This window comes from Microchirus variegatus (assembly GCF_963457635.1).
Source record: "Microchirus variegatus genome assembly, chromosome: 8".
Taxonomy (NCBI): Eukaryota; Metazoa; Chordata; class Actinopteri; order Pleuronectiformes; family Soleidae; genus Microchirus; species Microchirus variegatus.
The window spans coordinates 9,584,988-9,596,418 of NC_139809.1; the positions used below are offsets into that span (position 1 = coordinate 9,584,988).

At 42.3% G+C, this 11,431-nt stretch overlaps 1 protein-coding gene across 1 annotated transcript; it reads right to left on the bottom strand.

Annotated features, from left to right (window-relative positions):
- Window positions 1-1,361: 1,361 nt before the first annotated feature.
- acanb (aggrecan b) lies at window positions 1,362-10,491 on the bottom strand (the record flags this gene model as incomplete). Its single annotated transcript, XM_083893742.1, has 18 exons — window positions 1,362-1,772; window positions 2,632-2,814; window positions 2,927-3,071; window positions 3,211-3,293; window positions 3,716-3,874; window positions 4,014-4,118; window positions 4,215-5,309; window positions 5,857-5,964; window positions 6,082-6,192; window positions 6,577-6,870; window positions 6,955-7,082; window positions 7,217-7,391; window positions 7,592-7,843; window positions 7,957-8,250; window positions 8,377-8,504; window positions 9,139-9,313; window positions 9,558-9,941; window positions 10,419-10,491. 18 exons carry the CDS (start codon window positions 10,489-10,491, stop codon window positions 1,681-1,683), a joined length of 3,984 nt encoding a protein of 1,327 aa, XP_083749868.1. The 3' UTR covers window positions 1,362-1,680.
- Between the last annotated feature and the right edge of the window lie 940 nt (window positions 10,492-11,431).

The window sequence follows — 11,431 nt, forward strand, 5'->3', positions numbered from 1 at the left end:
ATTCACTCACCTGCTGAATAATAATGTGTGTTTGGCTGTTTCTGTGTATGTGAGAGAAGTCAGACATGGACGTGTGTGTCCGCTCTCAGTGCAGAAGCTATTCTTGACCTTTGCACGTCATTGCACCCATTCCACCATAAATTCCATTCCCTTTTCCATCATTTTAAAAGCATTCGATTGCTTTCACAGCTCCTCTACAAATCATATTATTCCTCAAGTATATCACAGTCTGTCACATGAAGCACAGCCAGAAACACAAATATTAAGGCTTGGATTGGGAACTCCACTTTTGCACAGTCGGCTGTTAAATAAGTCATATCCATTTCAGAGGCAACTCATAACTGCAGCTTCACAGTTAAACTAACACATCAACAAACAGATTGCCAACAAATTATTGACTAATTTGAGTTAGTTATTGACAGATCCCGCTGTTCAGAGAGAATATTTACAGTGAGAAACTCATCACTCAGTGAACCTTGAATCTCATAAAAAGCATGAATCTAGTGTCAGGCAGCACTGACAGAAGGATCGCTCTTGAGAAGTTACACGTATAAAATCTAACATGAAAAGTGAAAATTATCCAATGTGGTGGAGTTTAGCAACAATCTGGGGGCTCCTCCTGTCAAAAGAGACCAGCTGATTCAGTGTCATGTATGTCTCACATGTGTTTAACTGCCAGATACCAATTATTTTTTTGTTGTTGTTCATAATTGTATAGGTTGTTGTGTTAGTATTTAAGGTGCACTGGATTCAAATGATTAGCACAGACATGACTGATGAATCCCCAAAGTGCATGAGTGCTGACTACTTCAATCCTTTGTTTGTTGCAGTGACTGTAAGTATTTCTTAAACTTGGACTTTTATTCATCATTAAATGAGAGAGTACAATCATGTCAGTATATGTCATACTGCTGTGGTGGTGGTGTCGTTGCACAGTGGTTCTCAAACCTGAGGTTGTGACAAGATAATATGGGTCTCATGAAAGATTATTTACATATTTGTTTTATATCTACTCCATTAATTAGTGTATGTATTTCTCCTTTTCCTCTACTTAAACTGTATCTTGATGATTCAAGTAAAGGGAAATGCATGAATTTAAGGAATCACAACCAAAAGTCTTGAGAACCATTGCCCTTGCCTGTAATTTAAGAACCAGTTTTTCCCTCACCAGTCTGGAACTCACATTTAAAATGGAAGAACCAATGGAAGAAATAATATTAAAAAAATTGCTAACAAACACAGATCTAGAAAAATACCCTAAAATGAGCAAAAAGTCTATGTAACAATGTTTGACCTTTAGAGAATCAGCTGCAACTGGAAAACACCTGTACTGGACTGTTTTGGACATTGCACGTGTCACTCTGTTATCACTGACTTTATTTACCTGAAAACTTCTTTTAGGACTGACTGCACTGAGATAACACTTCCAAATACTGGCTCACAGCTATCAGTTAAAAACCCTATAAATAAATTGAGAGACTGCCTTCAGAGGGTGCAGAGTGACACTCACAGGTCCAAAACATAAGCCAGTTACACTATCGCTGTCTAAATGTGCTTTAGTTTGTGTGTGTATATACAAGAGAGGGAATGTTATCTTTTTGGTCGGGCATTTGCATTGGTGTCCATGCTTCTTTTAAAAAGGGGGTCCTTTGTGGCTCTTGTATGTCCTTTCACTCCTGCTCAGAGCAGCTTCCTCTGTTCCTGTTGGCTGTTGATGGCCTTACTTCTTCTCCTGAGGGATCTTTTGTGTAGCCTGTTACTGTTGGCACCGGCTGAAGGAGAAAAGGTACGCATACTGATGATATCATGAAAACATGGATAAGCCTGAAATGTGACAAGTCTGGCTAAATAATTTGTTTTTGAATACACAGAGTTGTATTTTAGTCTGTACAATATATTACCCGTACTGCTTCCCTGATACTGACTCTCACAAATTTTTATACAAGGATAAATCTTGAGCAATAGTCTAAAGTGTCCTGCTATTTAGGTACAATGTTCCTTAGAACAGTTTAAAACATCTGAGATCAAGAGAGTGTTGAGTTAAAAAGTGGCTGTTGGATCACATCAACAGGAAAAACATGCCAATGCTACATTATCCTGGAACTGTGTATTGTTAATGTCGCCACAGATAACTTTTAGGATTTATAGGTTCCATCAATATCAACCCTCTAGACAGGTGACACATTCTGTTGTATAAACAGTTTCACATTTTCTTTCTTTGGGCTTCCCCCTCTTTAGGGGTTGCCACAGCAGATGATCCACATATTTGATTTGGCACATACTTTTATGCCAATATGAAATTGAATTTCATATTTCACTAGGGATGCATGATATTGGACTTTTTTGCCAATATCCTTATCTATTGGGAGTGCTTTGGCTGCTAAACGATACTGATATACAACTCTTTCCTTTTGCCTAACTTTAACATTATTGTTTTCATACTCATGTCGCAGCAGATGTGGATATACTGCCAAATATCTTCATTGTGCAAACTAAATAACCATCAAAAAACAATAACTGTAGGGGATGCTAGCATAGAGGTCAAGGAGGTAGCAGCTTCATACATTTTAAAGCCAATATCTGGCGATATCGTTATCATCCCTATAGTTCACCATTTCCCTGCAAACTCACCTTCTGTACATTCCACCTGTGGCTCCCCCCACTGTCCATCTGGCATACAGCGTATGATAGGCAGATGGCGCTGTGTGTAGCCTGCATCACACTGGTAGCGGACTATAGAGTTGGCGGGGTACAGGTCTCTGCTGCTGCCCATTGGCCGGGCGTGTTGCACCTCAGGGGGAGCTCCACACATAACTGAAATATCAAGCGATTTATGTTTCACCAACCAAGCAAATCCTGCCTTAAAGCATTTCCACTTTTTCATGATTTGGCCATGAGATGCCTTTTCTACTCCATTTAAGTGTACCTGGTCCGGTCTTGCAGGTGAAGGGAAGGTGGTAGTTGCACGGCACATCATTCCACTGTCCGCCCTCATGCCAGATCATCACCACACAGTCCTCCGCAGAGTTGAAGTAGTTATCTGGCTGGTTGGGCCTCCAGTTCACAAAGGTCTGAGCATAGCAGTTGATAGAGATCACGTAAATAACACAATTCATGTAAAAAGTGGTGATTCCTTCAGTGAATGCATTGCTTGCACCAGCAACTTGATCTCCTGAGTAGAAATACGGATAATAATACAACCAAACTCACCAGAGAACTCCTGTCTGTCCAACGGAACTCATTCTGCACGTCTTTGTCATTGAGCCCAATCCACTGGTAATCTTGTCCATTTGCTGTATCACAAAGAGAAACAGATCTTAGCTTCAAACCAAATGACTCATCTCATGCCCACGTTGTGCTCACTGCTATTAAGAAACATATTTTATGCAGTAATGCTCAAACAAATTACACAGACTCAGAAAACATGTAGGCCAACACAGCCTTCATGAACAAGTCAGCTACTGTAAAATGATGAAGTATTGTGCATGTTGTTCCACTATAAATGTTACTCCTCTCAAGCTGCACTGTTGTGGTGGATCCAGCTTAGTGTGATTATATTCCGTGAGCTGGTTCATGAGAAAATATATTTTTTTAAGAGCAGTTTTGGTCTGGGCAAACCCCAGTGACGTAATATGTAATTTAATATTTTACAATTCCTGTTGCAACATTCAGTTTGAGACCCTTGCATGCCATCGGCAATCAAACGGCTACTCACAGTTGACAAACTCCTGCTCCTCCTGAGAGTTGATGCTGACCAGATGAGCGTTGAGCTCCTGACAGCGCTGCTCAGCATCAGACCAGGTGTATCTCTCCGCAAAGTGAAGGTAACAGCTGCCCATGAACTCCAACCAGCCTTCAGCACAGCCCTGCACCGCTACACACACAAACGCACATGTGGTGTTAAAACACAAATGCAGATAAAAGATGGTATTTCTACTGTATCTTATACTATTTAACTCTTTCTAGTCATTTCATTTCAGCCATTGTGTGTAACTTGGTGAATGGAGACTCACGTGTTGAGCAGTCTTCACCAGTGAAGCCATTAGGACACTGACATACAGCGAGCTCTTCCTGCACAGAGCATTTTCCTGAACCACAGGGGTTTGGATTACAAGGGTCTGCAGAGGCTGACAGTAGATAGACAGAGATGTTACAGTTTGTCCAGTTTTTGTGACACCAGATGCTGCAAAGTAAACACCTAAACCTTCAAGTACCTTCCACCACGTCAGGCTGCTCCATGACAGCGGGACTTGCGAATGACACAGATGGTGCTGTCGTTGGGCTGGTATAAGCCGCTTCGGGGGTCACAACATAAATCGTGCTGGCTTCTTCAGGGGCTCCACTTGCTGAGAAATGTGAGCTTTGATCCAAAGTGCCACTGGATTCATGGTGGATCCCTGAGCCACTTCCTTCCCCGCTTACCTCCACCACCCCCCGGCCTTGCTGAGGTTGTTCTACCAGCGGCGTCACAGTCACTTCCATCACTTCATCGTCTGTCACAAAGATGACATTATCATGTTGCAGGAAAGAGTCTCCAGAGGCAGAGGCAGAGCCACTGCTGGAAATACCAGAGGGAAAACCACTGGGAAAGCCACTGTGGAAGCCTGATCCAAAAGGACGATATCCAGACACCTCCTGCTCTCCAGATGGCTGCATTGTCAGGTCAACACCACTGTGGTCAACAAATGAGATGCCAGATAATTCACCAGAGCCTGAGCCAGAGCTGCTTCCTGAGCCAGAGCTGCTTCCTGAGACAGAGCTGCTTCCTGAGCCAGAGCTGCTTCCTGATCCAGATGCACTTAATTCAATTATTTCAATACCATCCTTTCCCAACACCTGCTCATCAGGTTGTCTGTGGGTTTTCGATACCTCCACCAGCTTCCCATCCACCATGATGATCACCAAGTCTCCACCACTTCCACTAATATCCCCACTTCCACTGATGGCCCCGCTCCCGCTTATGAACCCACTTCCACTGATGGCCCCACTTCCACTGGTAAAACCCGATCCTGATACCCCGAAGCCAGATTGCTGTCCATCAATCCCCTCCCCAGATCCAGAAGCACTACCCGATGATTCTCCAGAGGAGAAGATAACAGCACTTCCTCCTTCTGCCTCCTGGGGGACTCCAGAGGCCGACTGGTCCCCAGAGAAGACATCAGTGTGTCCACTGAAGGTGATTTGTCCTGAACCAGAGGCGTCACCACTGGCACCACTGGCACCACTGGCACTGGAGATGCCAGACTGTCCTGAGGGCTCCCCACTCGCTGAATGATCAGCTGAACCAGAGCCTGACGCATCAACAGAGACTGGGGGTAAAGGGCGACTCACTGCAGGAAACAGTCAGAATTTGGAAAGAGAAAAACAGTTACCGACCATGCTTTGATATACCTTTTTTATCAAATTTAAATGTCCCTTAGTTTGTATTTTAGCATTAAATGATTTAACATTTTTTGGTCTTGATTATCTATAACTCTCTGAAATGGAGTTAGATTCTGATATACATTCCTAATGCCTAAAGTCCAATGTGATGCATTTAGGATGGTTTAACGGTATAAATTGAATATACTTCCCATTAGTATGTATAACCACTTTAAAATAAAATAGTTTTTGCCTTTCGTAAACTTAGAATAAGCCTTTTGTCTGTACTTTAGGCAAATGCCTTGTCTCATCATTAGATATCACACATTTTTACACATGTATAACCTCTAAGTGGTGCTATTTAAAAGTGGTACTGAATTATTTAAGTATTTTGGACACTCTCTACAATATTACATTTTTTTTATGATAGAAAGCCCTTTGTTAAAAAAACACAAAATCAGTTGTGATTCACACAGGTGTCTCCGACTGTCTTACCAGGAGGAACAACTTCAGATACTGAGATAGTTGTCTCGTTGATGAACTCCTCTATTTCAGTAATATTAACTCCGTATTCGGTTTCATTGTAGACGACAGTAGTTTGAACTAAAAGCAAACAACACAACACAAAGAATTTGATTATTTGATATAAATTCAAGGATGCCATGACTTGTGGATCAACTGGATATTTAATAGAGAATAGATCTCATGTTTCGATCTTACCAGTGGGAGCAAAGTGATCGATTGTGACTGTTGTCTTGTTGATAACGTCCACCGTCAGTATTGTGATATTTACACTGGTTTCATTTTCAGTGTGAACAACTGGAATTTCAGCTGGAATAAAATAAATATACGTTCCATTAATGCATGTTCATTTACACAGGTTCAGTTTTAAGGGCAAAGGATAACTTTATACTAATCATATCATCAATCACTGGCTGCCAGCCATTTTCAGTGCAGAGAGCCCCATACTGCCAAGCATTTTACATCATTTTGACTGATTTTCCAAGACTGTAAACACCAAAACTACCAAAAGAAATCTTTCATCAGATGTCATTGACAGCTGTATTTAAATTGACACCTATAGACGTCGTTGGCAGCCAGTGAGTTGACATCACAACAAGAGTAACAACTAAATTTCAATATACAGAAAGCATAGCATCAAGGCGTTCAACTCTTTTCTGTAACTCTTTTGGATTTAGGTAAACCCTTCCCAACCTTTGAAGCAGTAAGCATCATAGCGTGAGTGCTCATCTGGGAATCCTGTCTGGTTGGGGAAGGCATGGATGATGTGAACTCCCACCAGGCCGCCTCCACAGTGGGACCTCGGGGTTGTGATGGGGTAGCGGACACTACGGTCCAACAGCCAGCCTGGACGACACTTGTCAAAGCCTTGGTTCCAGGCGGCGAACAGCTGCCCAGTGGTGGCCAGGGTGGTGTTGAGTTTCTGACAGTGATGCACGGCCTCCTCATAGGAGAAGCTGTCATAGTCACTGGTGAAGAAGACCTCACCTGAGAAAATACACACACAGATAATGAAATACAAGCCGGCAGCTCATTTACTCAACTAATTTCCTTTTGGTTTATGATGCTCACCTTGCAAACGTTCTACATAACAAAATACGTCGTATTGTTCGCTGGCTGGCCTCAGGCCATAGGACCTGACTCCGGGAAGGGTATGCAGATTACCTGCACAGTTATCTCTTGGTGACACAATTGGATACCTGATCGTGAAAGGAGACAACGATACAGCATATTAAAGCCTCGAGTTGCTGTATAAACCTTCCGAGATTGGCTTCAAGTTGAACTACTAGTTCTAGATATCCTTGCAGATCAGTTTCTACTCCACATTTCTCACCCGACTGTCTGGTCACGGAGCCAACCCGCATCACATTGGTGCAGGCCTTTCTCAAACGCTGCGTAGAGCTGCTGAGGACTAGCAATGACTGCCCCGATACTGTCACAGGCCTGCTGAGCCTCCAGGAAGGTCAAAGTGTACCGACCAGTGATTGGACGGTAGTGGAACACAACACCTGGAAAAGGACGGTAGAGTTGCATTTTTACACATTTCTCCCAGTACCTCCGGTCATTCATTTAGTAATGGATTGGTTGCTCTGTGCTTATGCGATATTGGATTATTCATCTTTCATAATACCATTCTAAAATGTACTGTATAACAAATTATTATAAAAAAAAAGGTTGTTGATTTTGACCAAGCACTTAATCACTTCACCTTCGGGAGCCATTGCAGCATCTACACCTGTCAGGTCGAGACCAGGTTCACGTACAACAGGAGTCACTTTGGTGTCCGTGTCTGTCACACTTGGTGGAAGTGGCATTGGTGAGAGCACGTCCACTTCACCCTTACTCTCTTCCTTACCAGGATATGGAGTGAGGCCTGGGTACAAACCAGGAGCAGGTGTCATTCGAATGATGTCTGGGAAAGGAGTGGTCCTCCCAGGCACAACGTTTTCATCCTCTCCATCTGAGGAAACCAAATTGGATTATTGACACATTTTCAAGCTTGATTAGTCAGCAAATGTAAAGAGAAATCCACCCTAAAATCACAAAATAATCATTATTTTTGGAAGAATTTACCGTGGAAGCAGATGGCGTCATAACGAGTATCAGGGAAAGGGTATCCTGTCTGGTTGGTGAACAGGTAGACAGTTCTCACTCCCAGGAGCCCCCCTCCACACTGAGGCCTGGCGATGTTAATAGGATAGCGTGCGCTTCCGTCTTCCAGCCAGCCAGCGTTACACACATCCATGCCGCCTTTCCAGGCCAGGTAAAGTTCTCCAGTGGTCGCAAGCCGGGCTCCAAGTTTGGCACACTGATCTTTTGCCTCAAAGAAAGTAAACTTCTCCACAGACATGGAGTAAAAGACTCTGCCTGGGAGAAGAAAGAGGGGAAACAAACACGTTTACATGACAGGGAGTAGATGTGTAAAGATGATAGTATACATATTTCCTGTGGATCAGGTAGACTTTGTTGCTACCATGGTCATAATGAGTGTACCTGACATCTTCTCTGCAAAGCAGTATACGTCGTAGGTGTCGTTGACCTCTCTCACTCCATAGGTTCTCACTCCAGGGAAGTCCTCCTTGTCTCCATAACAAGGCTCCCGGGGCACATGGATGGGGTACCTTTAGAGATCGAGATGGAAAAGTAATCATGATGGTTTATGATCTTTGTGTTAGGATATGAAGGGCATTTCTTTCCTCAGCCAAGGAGCTAATGTTTTTGCTCAGTCTTTCTCAGTAGCATCACTCCAAAAATAAAGGATTGTGATGAAGTTTTTGGTGGCGACTCATTTTTGGAAACTCAGTGGCCTTGGTGGATGTTGCACACTCAACTTTTTTTTTCTTTTTATTTCAGGGGTAAAACCATTATCTGTATCTGACTCAATGTGGCATTTACTGGAACTTGCCGTAACTGATGACTGCATCCGCGCAGAAATTGACACAAAATTTTAAGATGTTAACGCTTTTAAGATCTCAATCTGAAACATGGTTTTCAGTATCTGGCTGCAGAACATTCTCACCTCTCAACAGCTACAGAGAGATGTTTAAAGGTAATACACCTGTGGAACCGTGGTTTTACAGATTTAATCAAACAACAAAAAGGTTTTACAAAAAGTTAAGTTTTTCTCTGTGGCTTCACTGTGGCTGCTTCGGTTTCTTCCTACTCTCCGATGACAGGTCAACTGGAAACTCTATTTCTTTAGAAACCTGTCCACAGTAACACAGCTTGGTGACCGTATGAATGGATGCAAACTACCTGACAGTTTGATCAGAGAGCCACCCAGCATCACACTGGTGGTATCCATCATCATAGGCAGCCTGGAGTTGGGCTGGAGTGGCAATGGAGGCGCCGTTCTGGATACAGGCTGCTTTGGCCATTTCAAATGTCAACGTGTAGCGATTGGTGATGGGTCGGTAGTGGAACACAATACCTGTTAGATACAGAAGACATACGAGCAGAGGACGACTTAGAATAACTTTGCACTTTGCTTTTTTGGCTGCTTCTTTTCTGGTGCTACATCAGAGATATTGCTTCCAGAGGTTCAGTAGGTGGTTTAAATCTGTGGCTAACTGGATAAATTGACTATTACAAAAACATTATCTGTGATGTAAAATATTATGTCATTGTCTGTTAACTTTCCTTTGCATGAGTGAATATATGTTTCAGTAACCTACCTTGAACCTGGATGTCCACAGAGTCATAATTATCCTCGATGCCGTGCATCACTTCACAGCGGTAAGTGCCAGAATCTTTGGACCTCAGCTCTGTTATTTCCAAAGTGGCATCCGTGGACACCAGGGGGTAGTTGACCATTGTCACTCTGTCCAAATATTCTGCCTCCACCTGAACCTTTCCCTCTGATGCCACCAGGATCGTGGTGACTTTCTCCTTGACGACGTAGGACCATTTGATACGATGGGAGAGTGGGGTGATGGTCGGGGCTCCGGGGTCGTTGACTGTGGTGTCCTGGAAGTAACATGGGACCACTACCTTTCCTCCCAGCAGAGGGAGAAGAGGCATCTCTACTGGAATGCTGACATGCAACGTGCCATCCAAGTCTGGAGAAGAGGTACATCACATACATGATTTTACTACACATTATTTACATTAAGTAACCAGAATATTCAAAGTATGATTAATATTTACAGTGTAAACCAGGATTGCACTTATATTATATATATTGCACAATATATACAATAAATTATGAATTATACTTTATACATAATACTAACAATAAAACATATTTCTCCATAATAATATCAATAATCATAATTTATCAAGTGATGAGAGAAAGAATGACTTTTCTGCACTTCCTGTGAGCTCAGTGTGCCTCATATCTAAATCTGTAGCATCACAGGAGGCTTTGACCAATCACAAGGCAGTTCAGAGAGTGAGACAGAATGCAGACCATCCTATTGGCTGTTCCAAGACACCTAGGTCCCTTCCAGTGTTGGAATACTACTGCAAATATATCTATAAAATCACTCTTAACTCATCTAAGAAGCTAAAATATCAAATGGGCTTTTTACACTTACCTTCATGATCTTGTAATGATATTGTTGCCGATATTAGGGGCAAGGACACACACAGCAGAAGCAAGAGAGTCATGGTTATCTAAAAAAAATACACACAGTAATTAAATTAAGTTTGAGTTAACAACATGATAAATACGTGCGGGCAGTGCTTCAAGCGACCCAAAGTACATTTTGGTATAGATACATCACTTTGATGTATAGACACATCAAAGTGGAATTAGCTGTGCTGGAATGAGCACGGTCAAAGTAAAGAGTGAGTGTTAAAGACGCTCTCTGTAAAACTATACACACTTTCCCACGTCATGTTTCCAGAAATGCTCGTTGAATGAACAGTGAAGTCAGTGTTAAGAGACGAATGAGTGGTTTTATTTATTCGAAATGCTCTCTACCTCTCTTTGCCACTGCACTTTTTCCTAAACTCCTGTACGTTCATGTCCCATGTTATATATACAGGAAATAGAAAGTGCCTTTGGATATTGCGTCACCCACATGAGCAAAAAAAAAAAAATGGAATTAAGACGTCAACGGTCGCTGGTATCATTAGGAAATGCCATACATGCTCACTGAGGAATGAAAGCTCCTCTGTCTCTGTGCACAGGAACGTTCTTAGTGCTAAAGTAAGTTCAGGTGAAGAGAGAGGGACGAATGAATCATTGATCTGAGATGCTTTGAGTGTCTGCCTGTTTGTGGCCACACTGTATTTGTTTGTGCCCTTTTCTGTGTAAAATGCATGCAGGGAAGTGCTATCAGCTGTCAAATATAATAGGATTGGTTTAAATTAAGCAGACCATGTCAGATTAAAGCTCAACCACAACCCCCCCCTTTTTTTTTTAGTCACATCAGCTTTGTGGCCCTGGCAATATCTGTCAGTCTGCCACTTTTAATACACATTGAAATATGTTTTTAGAACTATTGGATGAGCTGCAGGGCAATTATGTAAAAAAAAAAAAAAAAAATGAATTCCGACTCATCTAATCCAATCCAAAGTGCCTATATTCTTGGTAGTTGGTCAA